At 45.6% G+C, this 24438-nt stretch overlaps 1 protein-coding gene across 1 annotated transcript in view; it reads left to right on the forward strand.

The window, feature by feature from the left end:
* Positions 1-24438, forward strand: part of RAB3GAP1 (RAB3 GTPase activating protein catalytic subunit 1) — a 61164-nt gene that overhangs the window by 27271 nt on the left and 9455 nt on the right. The window contains exons 11-17 of the mRNA XM_069982609.1: positions 273-346; positions 660-752; positions 1611-1780; positions 5555-5650; positions 6666-6838; positions 8228-8282; positions 8365-8691. Coding sequence (XP_069838710.1) covers positions 273-346; positions 660-752; positions 1611-1780; positions 5555-5650; positions 6666-6838; positions 8228-8282; positions 8365-8691 — 988 coding nt within the window. The remainder of the gene's footprint in view (positions 1-272; positions 347-659; positions 753-1610; positions 1781-5554; positions 5651-6665; positions 6839-8227; positions 8283-8364; positions 8692-24438) is intronic.

A 24438-nucleotide genomic window follows, 5' to 3' on the forward strand; every position in this document is an offset into this window, starting at 1 on the left:
TTGTAATACTGGTAGGGTTATTCTGAGGTCAAGCTGCTGAACTCACTGTGATTAACCTTCCTAGCATTACAAAGAAGCTACAATGTTGCAAAAAAAGCCTGCCAGTGACTTGTTTACATCAGCCGTCTCAGAAGGGAGGGGGAGACAGAAGCAGAAAGCAGCAGCTCAGAACTGAGGAAGGAGACTGAATAGATTGTCTGTCTGTTGTCCTTTTACATAGTGCCGCACTGATTGTTCCACTACAAACATTTTGTTTCTGCTTTGATTTCAAGGGATTTGGATCCACTGCAGGCTCCTCAGTGGTCAGTCCGAGTAAGAAAAGCAGATAATCCCCAGTGCATGTTGGGTAAGTAGTCAGTGACAAAGGCGACGCTGCTTGAAACTATCCACTAATCTTGTTTCCTTAATTGGAATTTATGGTGATGTCCCTAAAGGCTACATTGTATCTAAATAAAGCAATTCTCAAATAACCTATTTATGTATAATGCAGACCAGTGGGTCTCCATGGTTACAGACTACAAATAAACACTGTGTAGTCTGACCCTGCCCTCACTCCTCTGTGTAATAGCATGTTGTTCCTATGGCACAATCCCTTCATTCATTCATTCATTGCCTCAAGGATATACTGACTTTATATACATGGACTTTCTTCTTTTTAGGTGATTTTGTTTCTGAGTTTTTTAGACTTTGTCGCCGTAAAGAATCCACCGATGAACTTCTGGGCAAATCTGCCTTCGAGGAAAATGGGAAAGGTAATGATAGGCATAAAGACGGGTGCATACTCTTCTATAGCATGGGTCATTCTCCTCCCCTTAGTTAGATGGGTGTCCAGGTAATGGTGTGGCCCACACAGTTCCCATCATGCCTGGAGAGCTACATCCAGAGCTTTGACTGTAGGACATGATGGGAATTGTAGTTCTACAACTGTAAACTTCTATAATGAGCAGTCAACGGAATTATAATGGAAGCCTATGAACCTGTTCTCATAGGCCTCCATTACAAGTAGCGATGCGCTCAGCACCCAATGATTTTAGGTGAGGACCAAAAGACACGATCAGCTGATGATTGTAGTGATCGGCTGATCGTTGTCTTTATTACACAGAGCGATAATCTGCTGAATCGGCCTGATTCTGCAGATTATCACTCAGTGTAATAGGGTCCTTGTATTGGCAGTAAATGTTCAGCGTCCCTGCAGCGCCACCATAGGCTATAAAATGGCATTACATGGGGTGTGCAGAAAAGCTTGGCCATGCTGCTCCAGATCTGGAGACGCTCTTTGTAGCCACTCTCTGTTCTGACTCCGGTCAGGGGGCTCCGCTCTAGTGACTTACTAACCTGCCAGTTCACTAATAAGGTGTCTGGTCAGTGAATCCCCAGCATGGGGCCCTGGTCGTAGTGTTACACCTGTCACCATTGCACTTTTATCTCGTACAATTACAGTACGATATAACAATAGTCTTCCTTCTATATATGAGTAAGATGTGGGGATTGTCAGCGAGACAGAAGGCCGTGGTTGCTAAGCAGCATCTGGCAGAGCCCTCTAAATGCGGTCTCTCTGGTCTGTGCGGTCAGGCCGGGCGCTCAGTGTCCTTTGTGTTGTCTCTTTATAGACGCAGCTGATATCAGCCAGGCTCTATCAAAGCTCACCGAGCCAGCACCCGTCCCCATACACAAGCTGTCCGTCACCGGCATGGTCAGCAGCGCCAGGAAGAAGATCCGCAAGCACCGGGGGGCAGATGAGACCCCGCTCAGCTCCGATGTCCTGAACGCCGTGTTATTTGTAGGTCCTGCACACAGCTTTCCTCTTATTTTTAGCCTCTTTTCTGCACTTTCCTGACTGTGACCCCAATATAACAGATCCCTCCTAGCAGCTAATGCAGGTGCTAATGAGGAGGGGCGGCCTGTTACCCAATGTGAGAACTCATCAGATCTGTTGTTTACCTTGTTAGCGGTTCTGCCTCCTGATATAGCGGCATGTTAGGTGCTAGAAACGGCTCTCTGCAAAGTGCGTAAGAAGGTTATTTATACCGGTGTATATCTGTCATAGCAATCCGCCAGAAGCCACAGAGCCCAGCACAGATCCCGCTATACAGCACATACATACCGGCCTGTCTAGTCCCATATATATATATATTATCAGCCAGTCTTATATCTGCTGCATAATTATCTATTTTATATCTATTTATTTTTCTATCTATCTATCTCCTATCTATCTATCTATCTATCTATCTATCTATCTATCCATCCATCTCCTATCTATCTATCTCCTATCTATCTATCTATCTATCTATCTATCTATCTATCTATCTCCTATCTATCTATCTATCTATCTATCTCCTATCTATCTATCTATCTATCTATCTATCTATCTATCTCCTATCTTTCTATCTATCTATTTATCTATCTATCTAGCAAATAGATAATCCACGGCACTCACGGGGTTAAACGGTGAAAAAAGTAAGTGATTTATTGCAGCATTCCAAAACAAGACACAACGTTTCGGTAACCTCACGTTACCATCCTCACTTGAGGATGGTAACGTGAGGTTACCGAAACGTTGTGTCTTGTTTTGGAATGCTGCAATAAATCACTTACTTTTTTCACCGTTTAACCCCGTGAGTGCCGTGGATTATCTATTTGCTATTTGGGAACGATCTGTGGTCAGGATCCAGGACCGCTGGCACCCGAATATTTTTGAGCAGTGCTGCTTAGATTTTCTGTTACATATCTATCTATCTATCTATCTATCTATCTATCTATCTATCTATCTATCTATCTATCTATCTATCTATCTATCTCCTATCTATCTATCTATCTATCTCCTATCTATCTCCTATCTATCTATCTATCTATCTATCTATCTATCTATCTATCTATCTATCTCCTATCTATCTATCTATCTATCTATCTATCTATCTATCTATCTATCTATCTCCTATCTATCTATCTTCTATCTATCTCCTATCTATCTATTATCTATCTATCTATCTATCTATCTATCTATCTATCTCCTATCTTTCTATCTACAACGTGAATGTCAGCAGCACTGCTTGGAGCTTGGCTTGGTGTGTGCCAGCCGGAGAATCCAGACCATGAATTAGGGGAATAGTAAAAGTATTCCAACAGCACTCCAAATCAAAATCTGCAGCACAGCAGTTTGCTATTGTTTGCTGTGCTGCATATTTTGAAGATGGAATAAATCACACTTTTTTTTTTTCACTACTTCGGAGTGCTGTTGGAATACTTTTTCTATCTATCTATCTATCTGTCCTATTATCTACTTCAAAAATCGCCCACAGCACTCCGGTATAATCAAAACAAAACGTGAATTTATTTCATAGTGAATACAGCACAGCAAAAAGTCATAAGCGACGTTTCAACGACCTCCGTCGTCTTTTTCAAGCGTGACTACACAACAAAAGGACGCTGGTTGACCTCAGGGAGATCAACCAAAACACCGCAGAGACACCATCACGTGTCTCAACGTCAGTGTATTCTAGAACATTGCCCCCTGGGAAATCGAATATGCAAAAGAACACTGCAGAGACACCATCACATGTCTCGACGTCAGTGAACTAGCCAGACCTTCCCTCCGGGAAGGAACAACCAAGCCAAAGCGTTCTCCAGTCAAGGAAACCACCTCAGCAAGGTATCCATCCACAGACAGCCGTTTCGGGGTTTTTGCCCCTCATCAGTGTGGAGTAGGTTTCTGGCTAGTGGGAGCAATGACTAGTAAGTGCATGCAAAAGGACGCTGGTTGACCTCAGGGAGATCAACCAAAACACCGCAGAGACACCATCACGTGTCTCACACTGATGAGGGGCAAAAACCCCGAAACGGCTGTCTGTGGATGGATACCTTGCTGAGGTGGTTTCCTTGACTGGAGAACGCTTTGGCTTGGTTGTTCCTTCCCGGAGGGAAGGTCTGGCTAGTTCACTGACGTCGAGACATGTGATGGTGTCTCTGCAGTGTTCTTTTGCATATTCGATTTCCCAGGGGGCAATGTTCTAGAATACACTGACGTTGAGACACGTGATGGTGTCTCTGCGGTGTTTTGGTTGACATGTTGGTATTGTCACATTTTGGACGATGGGAGTCGTCATTTGCCTATTAACCATCATGGCGCTCACATGCGCACTGCTGCTGAAGTTCAAGTCCTGACACAACTGGTGGTGAGTCAGAACCGCTACAACTATTGGACAAACTGATATACTTTGTAACTATGGATTTTTTTGTTTAATATGATCCGACGTCCGGCTCGAGCTTTCTTTTAATCACTGTATATATCACTTCTACAATTGTGTCACATTTTGTATGTTTATACCTTAATGCACTACGTTTGCTGGTCAAACCTAAATCATGTGCACTTTTGCACCAATCCCTGTTGAACACTAATTTACTCACCTGTATAAGAAGGTCCACTATTGTTGTGTAGTCACGCTTGAAAAAGACGACGGAGGTCGTTGAAATGTCCCTTATGACTTTTTGCTGTGCTGTATTCACTATGAAATAAATTCACGTTTTGTTTTGATTATACCGGAGTGCTGTGGGCGATTTTTGAAGTTATAATTGGAAGTCCTGGTCAAGACTACCTTCTGGCACCAACTCTGAATTTTTGTTGTGCTGCTCAAGATATATTGAGTGTCCTATTATCTATCTATCTATCTATCTATCTATCTATCTATATCTATAAAATAGTATATAATCCGTAGCACACAGCAGGAGAGTGAAAAAAAACTGTATTTATTGCATTAAATCCATTTGATGGAATAAATACACAGTTTTTTTTCACTCTACTGCTGTGTGCTACGGATTATATACTATTTTATGGACTAACTATATCCTTGGTCAGGATCATCCGCTGGCACCAATCTCATTGTCTCATCTAGTGCTGCTCTATCTATCTATCTATCTATCTATCTATCTATCTATCTATCTATCTATCTATCTATCTATCTATCTATCCATCCATCTATCATCTGTTATCTCTCTCTCTGTCTCTTATATCTGTTACCCAGGGCTGCACACTCATAGACCACATTATAGCTGACTCTCCATTGTCTCATTGTTCTTGCATACATAACCTGTTTTGGATGTGGTGCAGACTTGACCAATATAAATAAATAACTAAAATATGCACCTTAACGGGCTATTCCTCTCAGGTAAAATACATGTTGAATGCTTGTCTTCATCAGAAAGCAGCAGCTCAGAACTGGGGGAAGAAGACTGAATAAGTATGGAATTAACTTAAATCTCCAGGAGGGGGGATGATTCAACATGTACTTTACCTTAGTGGAGTACCCCTTAAAATCTGCAGCAGATTAAGTACACATGAAGGTACCCATAGAGGGGTGGCTGTTGTGTGCCTGTTGTCTGCTCTATGGCAGTATATATGCAGGCTCTGTCAGTGTGACTGTACATGTATACAGGGGAGATGGACGCTACTTCTGAAGTGAACAGTTCAGCTGCTCCTATAATATAAGAGGGGATTACATGTTATACAAGAGAGAAGGAATAAACTCATGTACAGCCGAGTCTTTGCATTTTCCTGCAGTTCCTGTTCCCAGATGCAAAATCCCTGGATGGATCCGAGACCAGAACTGGCGGCTCTAATGGTGACACCGCGACCGCAGCCGAGAGCGAGGACTATGTGAGTTATATCATAGGGAAAGGTTATCACTCATATCATTGTATCATACGCAAAGTAATGAGAATGTACAACCACTGCATAACCCCACCAGCAGAATAGTGAGTGCAGCTCTGGGGTATAATACAGGATGTAACTCAGGATCAGTAATGTAATGTATGTACACAGTGACCCCACCAGCAGAATAGTGATTGCAGCTCTGGGGTATAATACAGGATGTAACTCAGGATCAGTAATGTAATGTATGTACACAGTGACCCCACCAGCAGAATAGTGAGTGCAGCTCTGGGGTATAATATAGGATGTAACTCAGGATCAGTGCAGGATCAGTAATGTATGTACACAGTGACCCCACCAACAGAATAGTGAGTGACGCTTTGGATTATAATACAGGATGTAACTCAGGATCAGTAATGTAATGTATGTACACAGTGACCCCACCAGCAGAATAGTGAGTGCAGCTCTGGAGTATAATACAGGATGTAACTCAGGATCAGTAATGTAATGTATGTACACAGTGTCCCCACCAGCAGAATAGTGAGTGACGCTTTGGATTATAATACAGGATGTAACTCAGGATCAGTACTGTAATGTATGACCCCAACAACAGAACAGTGAGTGCAGCTCTGGAGCGTAATAACAGATGATTTATATTCTGCTAACCTTATCAAGACGTAGAAAAAAAAAGCATCAAAAACACAATAAATTTGTCGCCTCCCTCACCTCATCGGTCAACCTTCACGTTGACAATCGCCCCCACTATGTCCTTAAATAATCCGCTAGCCGGCTCTATCCCCGTGTTTTTTTGTTCTCCATAAATCCGGGGACCATCTCCCCATTGTCTCTGTAAATGAGATGCTGATTTTGTTTTGCCGGAGCTTGGTTCTGAAAATGTAGAATATTCGGAGCCATCTGTCCTTGGCTATTACACTAACTCATTTGTAATGCAACAATGCCCAAATTATTGTAAAGTGCTTGAATTATGGATGCCTGGTGTCATTGTTTCTTCTGTGCGCAGAACCTGTACAGCCAGCTCAAGTCGGCGCCATCCGACAGCCTGACCTACAAGCTGGCGCTGTGTCTCTGTATGGTCAACTTCTACCACGGAGGGGTGCGAGGGGTGGCACACTTGTGGCAAGAGTTTGTGCTGGAGATGCGGTATCGCTGGGAGAACAATTATCTCATCCCCGGGTGGGTATATATTAAGCACCATGTGACGTTATATGGCAGCGGTGACTATTCACATACGTCTGTGACACCAGCCGGCAGAGGATCTGCTGATATCTCTCACACCTATGGATATTTCGGAGGTGTGTGAGATTTAACTAAAGAGTCATCATCTTCCGGGACTTAAAGGGGTTTTCAAGGATTAGTAAAAGAAAAGTTTCTTTCTTGGAAAAACAGCGCCAACCCCTGTCCTCAGGTGGTGTGTGGTATTGCAATTAAAGCGGTACTCCTGCAAAAATCTTTTTCTTTTAAATCACCTGGTTTCAGAAAGTCATATCCATTTGTAATTTACTTTTATTTAAAAAATCTCAAGTCTTCCAGTACTTATCAGCTGCTGTATGTCCTGCAGTATGTGGTCAAATCTCTCCAGTCTGACACAGTGCTCTCTACTGCCACCTGTGTCCATGTCAGGAACTGTCCAGAGCAGGAAAGGTTTTCTACGGGGATTTGCTGCTGCTCTGGAAAGCTCCTGACATGGACAGAGGTGGCAGCAGAGAGCACTGTGTCAGACTGGAAAGAATACACCACTTCCTGCAGGATTTACAGCAGCTGATAAGTATGGGAAGTAAATTATAAATCTATATAACTTTTCACCAGTTGATTTGAAAGAAAAAGATATTCGCTGGAGCACCATTTCCATTCACTGAGCTGCAATAACACGCCCAAATTAAAGACTGGCGCTGTTTCTGGAAGAAAGTGGACATGTGTTTTTAAACCTGGTTAACACCTTTAAATGTCTGATTACAGAAAACTATAGAATTGATTTTTTTCCATCTAAACAACGAGATCAGGTTTACTTCTACTTGTTCTTCAAATTATGGCCTTCCAGCTGTTGCAAAACTCCAACTCTCAGCATGCCCTGACATGTCCTTTCTCCCAGTTCTGAGCTGCTGCTTTTAGCTGAAGACACAAAAATCTGAGTGTTAGCCTTTTTCTCGGTCTCCCCCTCCCCCCTCCTTTCTGAGATGGCTGATGTAAATAAGTCCCTGACTGGCTGTATCTGCAACATTGTAGCTTCTTTGTATTGCTGGGATGGTTATTCTGTGGTCAAGTTGCTGATAAACTCACTGTGATTAATCCTCCCAGCTTTACAAAGTAGCTGTAATGTTGCAGATAAAGCCTGCCAGGGACTTGTGGACAGAAGGGAGGGGGGAGGAGGGGGAGAATGATAGAGAGGCTCACACACAGTTTTCTGTGTCTTCAGCAGAAAGCAGCAGCTCAGAACTGGGGGAAGGAGACTAAATCAATAATAACAAGTATGGAAGGAATTGTTAGTCTCAACATGGGCAGAAACATATCAAAAGTTATGTTTGAGTGAAATACCCCTGTAATATTTCTTTTCTTGTTTCCTAGGTTAAGTAGCGGACCTCCGGACCTGAAGTGCTGCTTACTCCACCAGAAGCTGCAGGTATGCCCCCCCCCCCCATGTATATAACAATGGCTGCTTCTGTGGGACGGCACCAGGTATAAATCCATCGTCTTCTCCTCAGATGCTGAACTGCTGCATTGAGAGAAAGAAGGCGAGAGATGACGGCAAGAAGGGGAGCACTGCGGACATGACTATTGAGTCACTGACCTCTGCGGCAGAATCGGAGAAAATCAAGAACGAGGTGGGCAAGTCCTGGGACTCATGGAGCGACAGCGAGGATGAATTCTTCGAGTGTCACAGCGACACGGAGGAACTAAAAGAAAGCGGCCAAGAAACTGCAAAGAAGTCAGCAAAGGAGGAGATGCTGAAACCTGACGGCCGCCTCCACCAGTCCGGGAACCTGACCCTACTGCACAGCGGGGAGCCGCTCTATATCCCTATTACACAGGTAACATCTGCAGGCAGGGTATAGGTGGAGGGCGGCTCTATATCCCTATTACACAGGTAACATCTGCAGGCAGGGTATAGGTGGAGGGCGGCTCTATATCCCTATTACACAGGTAACATCTGCAGGCAGGGTATAGGTGCAGGGCGCCTCTATATCCCTATTACACAGGTAACATCTGCAGGCAGGGTATAGGTGGAGGGCGCCTCTATATCCCTATTACACAGGTAACATCTGCAGGCAGGGTATAGGTGCAGAGCGGCTCTATATCCCTATTACACAGGTAACATCTGCAGGCAGGGTATAGGTGGAGGGCGCCTCTATATCCCTATTACACAGGTAACATCTGCAGGCAGGGTATAGGTGGAGGGCGCCTCTATATCCCTATTACACAGGTAACATCTGCAGGCAGGGTATAGGTGCAGAGCGGCTCTATATCCCTATTACACAGGTGACATCTGCAGGCAGGGTATAGGTGGAGGGCGCCTCTATATCCCTATTACACAGGTAACATCTGCAGGCAGGGTATAGGTGCAGGGCGCCTCTATATCCCTATTACACAGGTAACATCTGCAGGCAGGGTATAGGTGGAGGGCGCCTCTATATCCCTATTACACAGGTAACATCTGCAGGCAGGGTATAGGTGGAGGACGCCTCTATATCCCTATTATACAGGTAACATCTGCAGGTAGGGTATAGGTGGAGGGCGGCTCTATATCCCTATTATACAGGTAACATCTGCAGGCAGGGTATAGGTGGAGGGCGCCTCTATATCCCTATTACACAGGTAACATCTGCAGGCAGGGTATAGGTGGAGGGCGCCTCTATATCCCTATTACACAGGTAACATCTGCAGGCAGGGTATAGGTGGAGGGCGCCTCTATATCCCTATTACACAGGTAACATCTGCAGGCAGGGTATAGGTGCAGGGCGGCTCTATATCCCTATTATACAGGTAACATCTGCAGGCAGGGTATAGGTGCAGAGCGGCTCTATATCCCTATTATACAGGTGACATCTGCAGGCAGGGTATAGGTGGAGGGCGGCTCTATATCCCTATTACACAGGTAACATCTGCAGGCAGGGTATAGGTGGAGGCCTCCTCTATATCCCTATTACACAGGTAACATCTGCAGGCAGGGTATAGGTGGAGGCCTCCTCTATATCCCTATTACACAGGTAACATCTGCAGGCAGGGTATAGGTGCAGAGCGGCTCTATATCCCTATTATACAGGTGACATCTGCAGGCAGGGTATAGGTGGAGGACGCCTCTATATCCCTATTACACAGGTGACATCTGCAGGCAGGGTATAGGTGGAGGGCGCCTCTATATCCCTATTACACAGGTAACATCTGCAGGCAGGGTATAGGTGGAGGGCGGCTCTATATCCCTATTACACAGGTAACATCTGCAGGCAGGGTATAGGTGGAGGGCTCCTCTATATCCCTATTACACAGGTAACATCTGCAGGCAGGGTATAAGTGGAGGCCTCCTCTATATCCCTATTACACAGGTAACATCTGCAGGCAGGGTATAGGTGGAGGGCGGCTCTATATCCCTATTATACAGGTAACATCTGCAGGCAGGGTATAGGTGGAGGCCGCCTCTATATATCCATTACACAGGTAATATCTGCAGGCAGGGTATAGGTGGAGGCCTCCTCTATATCCCTATTACACAGGTAACATCTGCAGGTAGGGTATAGGTGGAGGGCTCCTCTATATCCCTATTACACAGGTAACATCTGCAGGCAGGGTATAGGTGGAGGCCTCCTCTATATCCCTATTACACAGGTAACATCTGCAGGCAGGGTATAGGTGGAGGCCTCCTCTATATCCCTATTACACAGGTAACATCTGCAGGCAGGGTATAGGTGGAGGGCTCCTCTATATCCCTATTACACAGGTAACATCTGCAGGCAGGGTATAGGTGGAGGGCGCCTCTATATCCCTATTACACAGGTAACATCTGCAGGCAGGGTATAGGTGGAGGGCGGCTCTATATCCCTATTATACAGGTAACATCTGCAGGCAGGGTATAGGTGGAGGACGCCTCTATATCCCTATTATACAGGTAACATCTGCAGGCAGGGTATAGGTGGAGGGCGCCTCTATATCCCTATTACACAGGTAACATCTGCAGGCAGGGTATAGGTGGAGGCCGCCTCTATATATCCATTACACAGGTAATATCTGCAGGCAGGGTATAGGTGGAGGCCTCCTCTATATCCCTATTACATAGGTAACATCTGCAGGTAGGGTATAGGTGGAGGGCGCCTCTATATCCCTATTACACAGGTAACATCTGCAGGCAGGGTATAGGTGCAGAGCGGCTCTATATCCCTATTACACAGGTAACATCTGCAGGTAGGGTATAGGTGGAGGGCGGCTCTATATCCCTATTACACAGGTAACATCTGCAGGCAGGGTATAGGTGGAGGGCGCCTCTATATCCCTATTACACAGGTAACATCTGCAGGCAGGGTATAGGTGGAGGGCGCCTCTATATCCCTATTACACAGGTAACATCTGCAGGCAGGGTATAGGTGCAGGGCGCCTCTATATCCCTATTACACAGGTAACATCTGCAGGCAGGGTATAGGTGGAGGGCTCCTCTATATCCCTATTACACAGGTAACATCTGCAGGCAGGGTATAGGTGCAGAGCGGCTCTATATCCCTATTACACAGGTGACATCTGCAGGCAGGGTATAGGTGGAGGGCGCCTCTATATCCCTATTACACAGGTAACATCTGCAGGCAGGGTATAGGTGCAGAGCGGCTCTATATCCCTATTACACAGGTAACATCTGCAGGCAGGGTATAGGTGCAGGGCGCCTCTATATATCCATTACACAGATAACATCTGCAGGCAGGGTATAGGTGGAGGGCGGCTCTATATCCCTATTACACAGGTAACATCTGCAGGCAGGGTATAGGTGGAGGGCGCCTCTATATCCCTATCATACAGGTAACATCTGCAGGCAGGGTATAGGTGGAGGGCGGCTCTGACATCAGGCGCCCTTACATGAAATTCTTCATTGATCTGGAACACTCATTTGTTAAAGGGGTTGTTCATCAAAAAATTTTTCTTTCAAATCAACTGGTGCCAAACTGCCAGAGATTTGTAATTTACTCCTATTAAAAAATCTCCAGTCTCCTTGTACTTATCAGCTGCTGTATGTCCTGCAGGAGGTGGTGTATTTTCTCCAATCTGGCACAGTGCTCTCTTCTCCCATCTCTGTCCATGTCAGGAACTGTCCAGAGCAGGAGAGGTTTTCTATAGGGATTTGCTCCTGTTCTGGACAGCTTTAGCTTTGGCTGTCCAGGCATGATGGGAGTTGTAGTTTTGCTACAGCTGGAGAGCCAAGGTTTCCCATCCCTGATATAGAGGTATATAGGTTTAGTAAGGAAATCTGCTGGAGTACCCCTTTAAGGTTTTGGTGAACATCTTGAACCCCAGAGATGTGGTATGATGTATTGTCTATCCTAATGAACGTCTCCATCTTTCTTCTGGCTGCAGACGGGAGGGATTGTTTCTGGAACGTTTGATCTGTAACTCCATTCTTCTTCTGTAATGACGGAAAACCTTGTTGCTAATTGTTAATTTAGCCCATTTTTGTGTAATGTACCTATTGAAGCGCGGCGTCTGTGTGCGGTATATTATCCACAGAGAAGACGCGGCTTCTCCTCCGCCGAGGTGACATTGCGGCTCCTATTGTGACGGGCGCATTGTAGTATAAACCTCATCTTCTATATGTCAGACAATGGGAGACGTTCTCCACGAGCCGGCGCCCACTTACACAGGAATCCGCTGTATATATGTCTTATGTAACCTCCTCTATACAATGCCCGAGCGGGAAGAAAATGTTCTGCACGGCTAAGAAATGTCGGAAATAGAAGAGAAAGTAGGTTATAAGGAGAACGCTGCGTGACGGGCAAACTTTTATATTTACTATCATAGTCGTGTATCTAGTTGTATTACCAGCACCTATACTGATACATTACATAGTCCGCCATTCATCTGTCAGAGCCAATGCAAACCAGCCGAGTCACCGCATTACTGATCCTGAGTTACATCCTGTATTATACCCCAGAGCTGCACTCACTATTCTGCTGGTGGGGTCACTGTGTATATACATTACATTACATTACTGATCCTGTACTGATCCTTAGTTACATCCAGTATTATACTGCAGAGCTGCACTCACTATTCTGCTGGTGCAGTGACTGTGTACATACATTACATTACTTATTCTGTACTAACCCTGAGTTACATCCTGTATTATACTCCAGAGCTGCACTCACTATTCTGCTGGTGGGGTCACTGTGTATATACATTACATTACTGATCCTGTACTGATCCTGAGTTACATCCAGTATTATACTGCAGAGCTGCACTCACTATTCTGCTGGTGGGGTTACCGTGTACATACATTACATTACTGATCCTGAGTTACATCCAGTATTATACTGCAGAGCTGCACTCACTATTCTGCTGGTGCAGTGACTTTGTACATACATTACATTACTTTAACATTTAACTCAGGATCAGTAATGTAATGTATGTACACAGTGACCCCACCAGCAGAATAGTGAGTGCAGCTCTGGAGCATAATACAGGATGTAACTCAGGATCAGTAATGTAATGTATGTACACAGTGACCCCACCAGCAGATAGTGAGTGCAGCTCTGGAGTATAATACAGGATGTAACTTAGGATCAGAACAGGATCAGTAATATAATGTATGTACACAGTGACCCCACCAGCAGATAGTGAGTGCAGCTCTGGAGCATAATACAGGATGTAACTCAGGATTAGTACAGAATAAGTAATGAAATGAATTTACAAAGTGACAGAACTTTTTATGTAGACGACTTCTCCATGTAAAATGATGGACATACCCTTTAAGCTAATTACCATATCCCCTGGACCGTACACAGCTCTGGCGTTCTCTCTGCGATGACACGTATCACGATTTTCCTCAGAACTTTCACTTAACTTTCAGGGATCCTTCTTCCTCGGGATAATTAGCGGCGGGGGGGGGGGACGCAGCATCTTAAGAGAAGTTGTTGTCAACACCGGCGACTCGTGTTTGTGCCGCGGCGTCAGACGATTCCAGACACTTTAAGCCCTCGCCGCATGTAATTGGTTTCAGCCATTGTGCAGAATCATTTCCTTGATCGGTTCCTTTTAATGTGACAGCGACATCTCGTTTTAAGTGCTGGAATTAAAGGGCGATAATTTCCCTTTATTATGGTGTCGGCTGCGAACTGTTTAATGTAAAGATTCCCAAACAAGTGAAATGGGATGTTTTTGGGTTTGTTCGCGAGGTGGCTGGAAATGCATTAGTGATTTAGGAGAAAATGATACCCTGCGTAACTGTATGAAGAACCGCGGCGTAGACGCCCGCCAGTGGAGTCAGGCACAGACACGCGCCGGGGGAGGGGGGGGGGTGTCTCATCTTGCACCACATTGTAGGGAAGCTTTCTTATACAGTAGTTATGTTATTCCATGGAGGACAGATACTCCGTGGGCCCATGACCTCATGGAGAGCAGTCACGCACTGACTTTAGCCGTGGATCACTGGAGAATAGGGATGGTCTGAACCTGCCGAGGTTTGGGCTCGTACGAGCCTGGACTCTCAGCAATGATTCCCGCTGTCTTCCACCTCCGTGGAGAGGGTGGATAAACCGGGAATACCACCTGGAAAACTGGGATACAGCCTATGGTTGTGGCTGTATCCCGGTTTTCCAGGCGGTCCTCCCGCTGTATCCACCCTCTGCACAGAGTTTTAAGACAGCGGGAATCATTGCCGAGAGTCCGGGTTCGTACGAACCCAAACCTCGGCAGGTTCGGACCATCCCTATTGGAGAACTTTCTACGAGCTGGCAATAAGTGGGACCATGCTCACTTCAATATGCAGAAGCCTATAGCATTGCTTGTCTGTCCCACATCTGAACCCACCAAAAATGAATTTGCTTGGATGGTCTTAGTTCTTTACTTCTCGGTTGCGCAGTACCACAATTTCCAGAATGCATTGCTTTTCCTCAGCCCTTCCACCCCCTTCCCACAGCACTCCTGCCAGTTCACTGCCCAAAGCTGTTGCAGAAAATCCAGTTTCAAAGCAGACCATTAAGGAGGCTGCAGCACCTGCTGTAGTCAGTTCCTGTCTGCTCTCTCTGTAGCATCATTCATCATAAGGCAGCATCACACCTCACTCTCTCAATGTCCCAATAAAGATATATTACATATATAGCAGGGAGATGGTGATGTTGGCTGGAGAGGCTGGTCAGAAATGGTGACATCACTAAGGGGGTGCGACTAGAGCTCAGAGAGGGAGGAGCCAGGGAGCTGGAGACAATACACATTCTGTAGTTCTTCTGGGTTTAACTTCCTTTCAGGGGTAAATGATGCAAAACTACAGCCTGTACTATTAGTGATAACAATACATTGGGGGGTTTCATATCATGGGGCTTTATTTTTCCAACATCACATAACCCCTTTATATTCAGAGGACGCACAGCTGTTCTCTCCTAAGGTTTGTGTTACATACATGGCGGGGTCACACTCCAGTGCAGTTAATAGATTTTTGCAGTACGACTCTGCAATGGCAACGATTGCAACCTAGTCCTCATACTTCACACAGCTGAGATTTTGTTACAGTTGTATGTAGTCTTTGTTCTGCTGATGTCTGTAGCTAAGTACTTCGAGGGTCTGTATGGTTGTGCATAGGTAGCTGTACAACTAAAGGCATCATCCTCTGTATGTTAGATACAAAGGGGGAGATTTATCAGACATGGTGTAAAGTAAAAGGTGGAATCTGATTGGTTGCTAGGGGCAACTGAGACAGTTTCACTTTACACCATGTTTGATAAATCTCCCCCCTTATATGTATGGCTGGCTATATCCAGAGAAGAGAACCGGGTATAGCGGTCAGCGGTCCCCATTGGTAACGGGATTGTACAGATGACAGGTTCCCTTAAAACATGTATTCATAAAATGGTATTAAAATAATCCCCCAGGATATATACCTTACTAATATAGTAATATGACTGATAGTACCGCCTTAGGTGGCTTTTGTGTGATTCACCCAACAGGAAGTTGAAAGTAGAAGAACTACAGAATGTGTATTGTCTCCAACTCCCTGCCTCCTCCCTCTCCATAGACAACACATCATCCCCTGATGTCACAGGAAGCTTGGCTGGATCCTGTTCTAATTTTAGCCCCACTCTCCTGAGTGATGTCATCATTTCTGACCAGCCCCTTTAGCCTACATCACCATCTATTTGTCATATAGACATATATCTTTATTGAGACATTTAGGGAGAGTAAGGTGTGATGCTGCAACCTCCGTGATGCAATAATCTGAAGTGAAATGAGATGTCCTGCGACCGCTTTGGGCACTGATAGAAGTGCTGGGGGAGGGAGCAGGCAGGGTGGGAGGGCTGCGATGGTGAGCTGTGGAAAGGCAATGGATTTTCTGCACATATGGACCATGTGACTCTAGTCCCGCTATCATATAGTTTGTTTCTTTTCATATTCTTCTCATTACGGTAAAATGAACATTTCCATCACCCTGTAAACATTTATAGATATAATGGCTATGCCGCTGACCGCCGTTCAGGCCAGACCCTCTGCTGTGCCCTGTGCACCAGGTGAGATGTAATCAGACCCTATTTAGCTCTCCCCCCCCCAGCTCCGTCCCCTTCCCCCAGCTCTGTCCCCTCCCTCCATCACCGGAGCCCACCGAGCATTGCTCTTGATTTGCGGCCTCTGCGGCTCGTCCTGTGTGAGGAAATCTCTGTCTCTTGTTCTGCGCACAATCCTCGCTGATTCTCTCCACTTATCTTAATGTGATGGGGTGCGCACACATATTTACATCAGGCCGGGTCCCCGGGGGCTTCGCTCGTCACGTTGCGCGGTCGCCTGTTCTGCGCTGTTTGATTAGTTTTCCTATTCTGAACACTTTGTATTCTGCAGCCTCGATGGATCAGAGAAACATCAGAAAAGGTTTCCTTATTAAAGGGATTTCAGCTCTTTCCCTATAATTAAAGCTTCATCATTATATAATGACAGTCCCTGCCCCTTTCTGATGCTCTGTAGGGACATTGTGTAGAGATCAGCGTTCTGCACCAGCCGTGCTACAATTTACATATATCAGTGGTGTAAATTGGGCTGTGTCCACCTTAGATGAAAAAGAAAAAAAGTGACAAGGCGATGTGTAAATGTCCTTTTTCAGAAATCAATAACTATTCATAGTACAAGTGATTTTAAGTAACTTTATTAACTTAATTTAAGAACTTCTGTAGTCAAAAAGCACCCCCCCCACCCTCGGAGAAGTATGATTTCTGTTTCCATTATGGTCTATGGAGGGGGGAGGGGTCGAAGGGGATGAGTGAGCAGAGAGAGGAGAAAAAGCAGCCCTGCAAAACACATCATCCTGCAATCTTCTCTCACTAAGCTCCCAGACAAGCACTGACCCTTCTGACCCATAAATCCATCGTTTTATGTGCTCAGACAGTCTGCAAGCTGCACAGATGCTTGTTTCCTCTCCCCTCCATAGGATATAATGAACTAAAAAAAAACGTCTTTACTTTGCTCCTCTGTAATGACTTTGCCTGATAATGCACCGATAAGAAGTGATGGGGGGAGGGGGGGGGGGTAGAGGCTGGAAAAAAGGCCTTTTGATTACAGAAAGAGGCTTTTTTGCCTAATAAAATCTATTACAGAGTTTCCTGTTAATCCTTAAAAATCGCTTTGTCTGATTGGACCCTTACTCCGGTTGGAGAAACAATGAGGTAACATGCAGCACAATGTTCTACCCCTGTGGCCCATTGGGGGCAACAATAGTTGATTTTTTTTTCCACCAAAAACACAAAAAGTTGCGATGGCTCAGGCAGAAGGTGCAAGTCATCACTTTTCTCCATAGACTGTGTCTGGTTTCCTCAAGCTGCAGTACCGGGTGCAGCCTATAGAGTGGCGCTCTTCCTAGTAAAATCTACTATTTCATACAATCTCGGTGTATTCTCTTAGGACTGTTTTGTCACATTGTAATACCCTCCCCCCTTCCCCCGGCTGACAAACACCGTGGCCGAGATCTTCCGACACCGCAAATGGGCTTTTAAGGGGCGTCTGACACTTTGTGTGATCCTGACATCGCTATTAAAGGGAAAAATATGTTTATTCCACGTCGGCTCCTCCGTCCTCGCATCACAGACTTCTTTTTACTTAGAATACAATGTGTGGCCGGAGCATTATCATTCGGTAGCGCGCCGGCGGGGAATATTAATCTGCGGTAGATGCGGCGGGGAGGATATATGGAGCGCGGTGGGTTAATACCGTCCGCAGAAGAGGATGATACTCTCCATACACAGGACCTCCCCGGAGAGAGGGGCATTGTGGGTTATATTATAGGGAGACGCATCTCACATGGGGGCGCTGTGGGCACAGTGATCAATCCCCCCAATAGCCAGATAAATAAAAGGGCAGCCTCTACCCCACTATGTGATCGGTCAGATCCCAGCTGTAATAAACCTCTATAACATTACCGGTCACACTGCCCCCCCCCCCCATAACATTACCGGTCACACTGCCCCCCCCATAACATTACCGGTCACACTGCCCCCCCCCCCATAACATTGCCGGTCACACTGCCCCCCCCCCCATAACATTGCCGGTCACACTGCCCCCCCCCATAACATTACCGGTCACACTGCCCCCCCCCCCCCATAACATTACCGGTCACACTGCCCCCCCCCCCCCAATAACATTACCGGTCACACTGCCCCCCCCCCATAACATTACCGGTCACACTGCCCCCCCCCCATAACATTACCGGTCACACTGCCCCCCCCCCCCATAACATTGACGGTCACACTGCCCCCCCCCCATAACATTACCGGTCACACTGCCCCCCCCCCCCCCCCATAACATTACCGGTCACACTGCCATAGAGGCGCCCTCCACCTATACCATAACATTACCGGTCACACTGCCCCCCCCCCCATAACATTACCGGTCACACTCCCCCCCCCCCCCATAACTTTACTGGTCACACTGCCCCCCCCCATAACATTACCGGTCACACGGCCCCCCCCCATAATATTACCATCACACTGCCCCCCCCCCCATAACAATACCGGTCACACTGCCCCCCCCCCCCCCCATAACATTACCGGTCACACTGCCCCTTCCCCTCCCCCTCCATAACATTGCCGGTCACACTGCCCCCCCCCCCCCCATAACATTGCCGGTCACACTGCCCCCCCCCATAACATTGCCGGTCACACTGCCCCCCCCCCCCCCCCCATAACATTGCCGGTCACACTGCCCCCCATAACGTTACCGGTCACACTGCCCCCCATAATGTTGCCGGTCACACTGCCCCCCATAACATTGCCGGTCACACTGCCCCCCCCCCCCCCCCCCCCATAACATTACCGGTCACACTGCCCCCCCCCCATAACATTGCCGGTCACACTGCCCCCCCCCATAACATTGCCGGTCACACTGCCCCCTATAATGTTGCCGGTCACACTGCCCCCCATAACATTGCATGTCACACTGCCCCCCCCCCCCCATAACATTACCGGTCACACTGCCCCCCCCCCCATAACATTACCGGTCACACTGCCCCCCATAACATTACCATGATACTTACCTCTTCATTCTCCTCACCCTGCTGTTACCCGCAGTTATCAGCCGCTCACCTGTAGCTCCCCCCTCCAGCGCCATCACACTGTATGTATAGATTGTAAGCTCTTTGATCATTGGCCTCCTTACATCTTCATTACCCAGAGCAGCCAATCAGATTGCAGAGGTCTAGCGCAGATCCTGAATACTTTGTACTGTTCTTTCTATGTATAAGGGTACAAACACACACACTGTATATGCAGCAGATTTGATGGTGAAGACTTGATGCTGTGTTCAGTTATTTAGATCTAATCTGCTGCGTATTTGCTGCGTATCGCAGCAGTAAATACGCTGCTTATACGGTGTGTGTGTGTTTATACCCTTAATGTCAGATCCTTCCACCTCCTCTGACTCCTTCTACATATCTTCATCCCGCCAGCCAGAGTCACATCATTATCTTCACAGGCCGTCAGGATTTTACCTTGGGGAGAGCAATAAGCTGCAGGTAATAGAAAGAGTCAATACTGCTTCCCTGGCCCCGTCCCAGAGCGGGAGCCACTATAAATGCTTATTGCGTCCCGTCTCCAGTTCCGTCCCTCCGGCTCCTCATCCGCTGTAAATGTCAGCGTGTTTCCAGGCTCTAATGATTCCTTCTGGAGAGATGCCTTGAAATCCATGCACATTGTGTTTGTCTTTCATCCTATTAATCTGCAGTAATAGTTGACCCGTGTCTGTCCTCCCTCCCAGGGCCGATCAATACCTCCATTTAGATGCCTGACCCTCTCCTGCTGCACATAACACTCCTGCAGCCAGAGGGCTCTATGGTAACATCTCAGGGGGCAGACACCTTCCTTACCTACCCAGACCTTACTGTTCCCCTTCCTATACTGTGCCAGGGACACCTGCACCGAACACACGGCTCATGTAGCCATTGTCCTGAAATACGAAGGAGAATTGAGCTTCTTTACTATACGAAAAGTAACTATTAAAATACTATCACTGTAGGAAAGAAAATTTATAAAAAAAAAGACAGGCTATATACAGTAACTCTGACCCTACTCACAAGAATATAACTACTATAATACTGCCCCTATATACAGGAATATACTACTATAATACTGCTCCTATATACAGGAATATAACTACTATAATACTGCCCCTATATACAGGAATATAACTACTATAATACTGCTCCTATATACAGGAATATAACTACTATAATACGGCTCCTATATACAAGAATATAACTAAAATAATACTGCTCCTATATACAAGAATATAACTACTATAATACTGCTCCTATATACAAGAATATAACTACTATAATGCGGTTCAGGGAAGAAACAGAGTGCTGCACCTCACACCTATGGCTGATACTAGTGCCGCTAGGCTAAATAAAAAACACATCAGAATTTTGTGTATGAATTGATCAAGCCATACTGCCCCATGTACCTCGTGCCGGTATCTGATACACATGGGTCCCTACACTAAGTCCACACCGTGCCAGTCAGTGGCCACCAACCCCGCAGGCGTGCACAGTCAGGGAACGGGGGCCATGGGACGGCCCTGCGACCCCCATGCCACAGGACCAGACCCAACAACACCACACCAGAACCCGGCCAGCACCGCCGGCGGAGAAGGTCGCCCCCAAGCAGCACAAGTCTGGATAAGGTATTGCGCTCACCATAGCTGCAGCAAACAGAATGGGAAAAAACAGGAGGGATTAAAACCATGTGCACTCAGGTGTCTCCTGCTAATTGCGGTCATGTGGGTCTCACCAGGAGGAGTGCAATATGAGGAGAAAAGAGAGAAACAAAATGCGGTTCAGGGAAGAAACAGAGCGCTGCACCTCACACCTATGGCTGATACTAGTGCCGCTTGGCTAAATAAAAAACACATCAGAATTTAGTGTATGAATGGGGTTCGCAGGGCCGTCCCATGGCCCCCGTTCCCTGACTGTGCACGCCTGCGGGGTTGGTGGCCACTGACTGGCACGGTGTGGACTTAGTGTAGGGACCCATGTGTATCAGATACCGGCACGAGGTACATGGGGCAGTATGGCTTGATCAATTCATACACAAAATTCTGATGTGTTTTTTATTTAGCCTAGGGGCCTAGTATCAGCCATAGGTGTGAGGTGCAGCACTCTGTTTCTTCCCTGAACCGCATAACTACTATAATACTGCTCCTACATACAAGAATATAACTACTATAACACTGCTCCTATATACAAGAATATAACTACTATAACACTGCTCCTATATACAAGAATATAACTACTATACTACTGCTCCTATATACAAGAATATAACTACTATAATACTGCTCCTATATACAGGAATATAACTACTATAATACTGCTCCTATATACAGGAATATAACTACTATAATACTGCTCCTATATACAAGACTATAACTACTATAATACTGCTCCTATATACAGGAATATAACTACTATAATACTGCTCCTATATACAAGAATATAACTACTATAAAACTGCTCCTATATACAGGAATATAACTACTATAATACTGCTCCTTTATACAAGACTATAACTACTATAATACTGCTCCTATATACAAGAATATAACTACTATAATACAGCTCCTACATACAGGAATATAACTACTATAATACTGCTCCTATATACAAGAATATAACTACTATAATACTGCTCCTATATACAAGAATATAACTACTATAATACTTCTCCTATATACAAGAATATAACTACTATAATACTGCTCCTATATACAAGAATATAACTACTATAATACTGCTCCTATATACAAGAATATAACTACTATAATACTTCTCCTATATACAAGAATATAACTACTATAATACTGCCCCTATATACAGGAATACAACTACTATAATACTGCCCCTATATACAGGAATATAACTACTATAATACTGCTCCTATGTACATTTATCATCTCTGCAGTAGACAGATGTTGGTGGTATAGTGTGTGCAGGTGTGTGCGGGTGTTATATACCTCTCTGACCTGCATTGCTGTAATCTGTATGAAGCTGCCGGGGAGCAGAGGGACAGGACAATTCCCCTGTGTAATCCCCAGTGCGGGTTACTATGTAATCTCAGGATTATCCGGCTCTCCTGTACGATGACTTCCCACCTGGATGTCTCTTCTCTCTATATGGAAAATCTATATGTAGTTTTGGGGTCAGGAGGCTTTTACTTTTGATCCTTGGCAGATCAGTTCCTCGGGTTTCCGGCTGTCATTATGTTGTGTAGTGAGGTGGAATTAATGCGGTAGCGGGCCCCCCTCACTCTTCGGGGGGGGGGGATCACTTTATCGCCTGGATCCAGGTGCTTTCTGTGTCGCTATTTACAACCTATAGATTTTTTTTTTCCTCCTATTTAGCGGTATTGAGCATTTTATCAGAGAAGCTTCCTGTACCCCCCCCCCTCCCCCGCCGGAGCCTTCTATCTCCGAGCCTCATTGTCACCCTTGTTCCGGGGGGATAGACTTGCAATTATGGATCAATAAGTGGATTTTTCCTGTTGAGCTTTATTATATTATCATCGCCTCTTTCCTCGCCAGCGGGAAGTCCTGATGCCGTATACTGCCGGCTGGCTAACCCTGCCGCATCAGAGAGAGAGAGAGACGCTCAATCTGTCACCCCTCATTGGGGAATTTATTATCTTATCTGATAAATTAAAGAAATTCATCTGTTTGTTTAATATTATTTTTAATATTTTAATTATTTTTTCACGGTATCCGTATTTTCCCCATCCTCCACAATTCCTATTGTTTCCCCACTGAAAACACACACACACATATATATATATATATATATATATATATATATATATATATATATATATATATATATATATAATATAGATAGACGTGAAAAGGTTCCTATCCACTTATCTGCTGCACATCTGTAAGCCGCGCTGTTTTAGGATCAGTGCCCCTTTAAGAAGGCGGAGCCTAGCACTGACTTGACATTAGTAACATGGCTAAAGATGGCAGAAACTTCAATAAACTAAGAAACTAAAATTTGTCAAAAAAAGTTTTAGTTTTTTTGTTGTTGTTGCTGCACTGCTATAGGCTGCTAGTTTTAGGACCAGTGCCCCTTTAAGAAGGCGGAGCTTTCCATTCGAATGACTTTTTAATAATATAGCGAAAAATGGCAGAAACATGAATTGCGTAAATATATTACTCCTTTATACGTATGTAGGCTCTTCCTATCAGTTTAAAGGGGTAGTTTAGCAAAAAAAAAAAAATTCTTTCATGTCAACTGGTGCCAGAGAATTGTAATTTACTTCTACAAAAAAAAAATCTCAAGTCTTCCAGTACTTATCAGCTGCTGTATGTACTGTGAATGGAGCTGTGGTAAGCATGCTGCAGGACGATAGGAGACAACAGAGCTTGGCTGAACTATCAGCAGAAGGTCCCTGTTGCACAGGAGACGTGGAGGATGATTTGGAGCACCGGTCCGTCCTCGGCTGGCCTGCCTAATGAATGGAGTGGGCCGGCTGGGGGTGGGGCGGATCAACGCTATAGGGGTGGGCATTGCTCCTAACGGTCGCACCAGACCGTGGAGTGAACGACTCCGTAACGGCGCCAAGGAGGAAGGTAAGACACATACCGTCATCCTCGGCGTCTCCTGTGTAATAGGGACATATCAGCAGGTTAGATACATCCAACCTGCTGATAGTTCCCCTTTAACAAGTGAGTGGAGAGCATGCCCACTGCTGTTCTATTCACACAGGAACAAGCGTCATGTGATTGGTGGCAGTTGTAGTGGTCATACATCAGATGCACATGATGAGAGTTGTAGTTTTGCAGCAGTTTGAGACCACTGGTAGAATGAAAGTTTAGCAGCTCTCTTATACTTTGTGTCTCAGCTCCTTCTCCCTGCAGGACCTCTGCTTGCTGTCAGTGAGCGGTAACATTGTTTGTGTTGCTCTGTATAGAAGTAATGACGGATTTGTGACAATATAGAGAGAGTTTTGTTCTCTGTAAACAATCCGTCATTTGCATTTCTTCCCCCGGAATATATCTCTGCCGCCGCTGCTGCTGTGGAAACTCAAGATATTGTCGGTTTCTATGGTAAAATGTGATTTCTAGGAGATGTGCGC

The sequence above is a fragment of the Dendropsophus ebraccatus genome, chromosome 9, assembly GCF_027789765.1.
Source record: "Dendropsophus ebraccatus isolate aDenEbr1 chromosome 9, aDenEbr1.pat, whole genome shotgun sequence".
Taxonomy (NCBI): domain Eukaryota; kingdom Metazoa; phylum Chordata; class Amphibia; order Anura; family Hylidae; genus Dendropsophus; species Dendropsophus ebraccatus.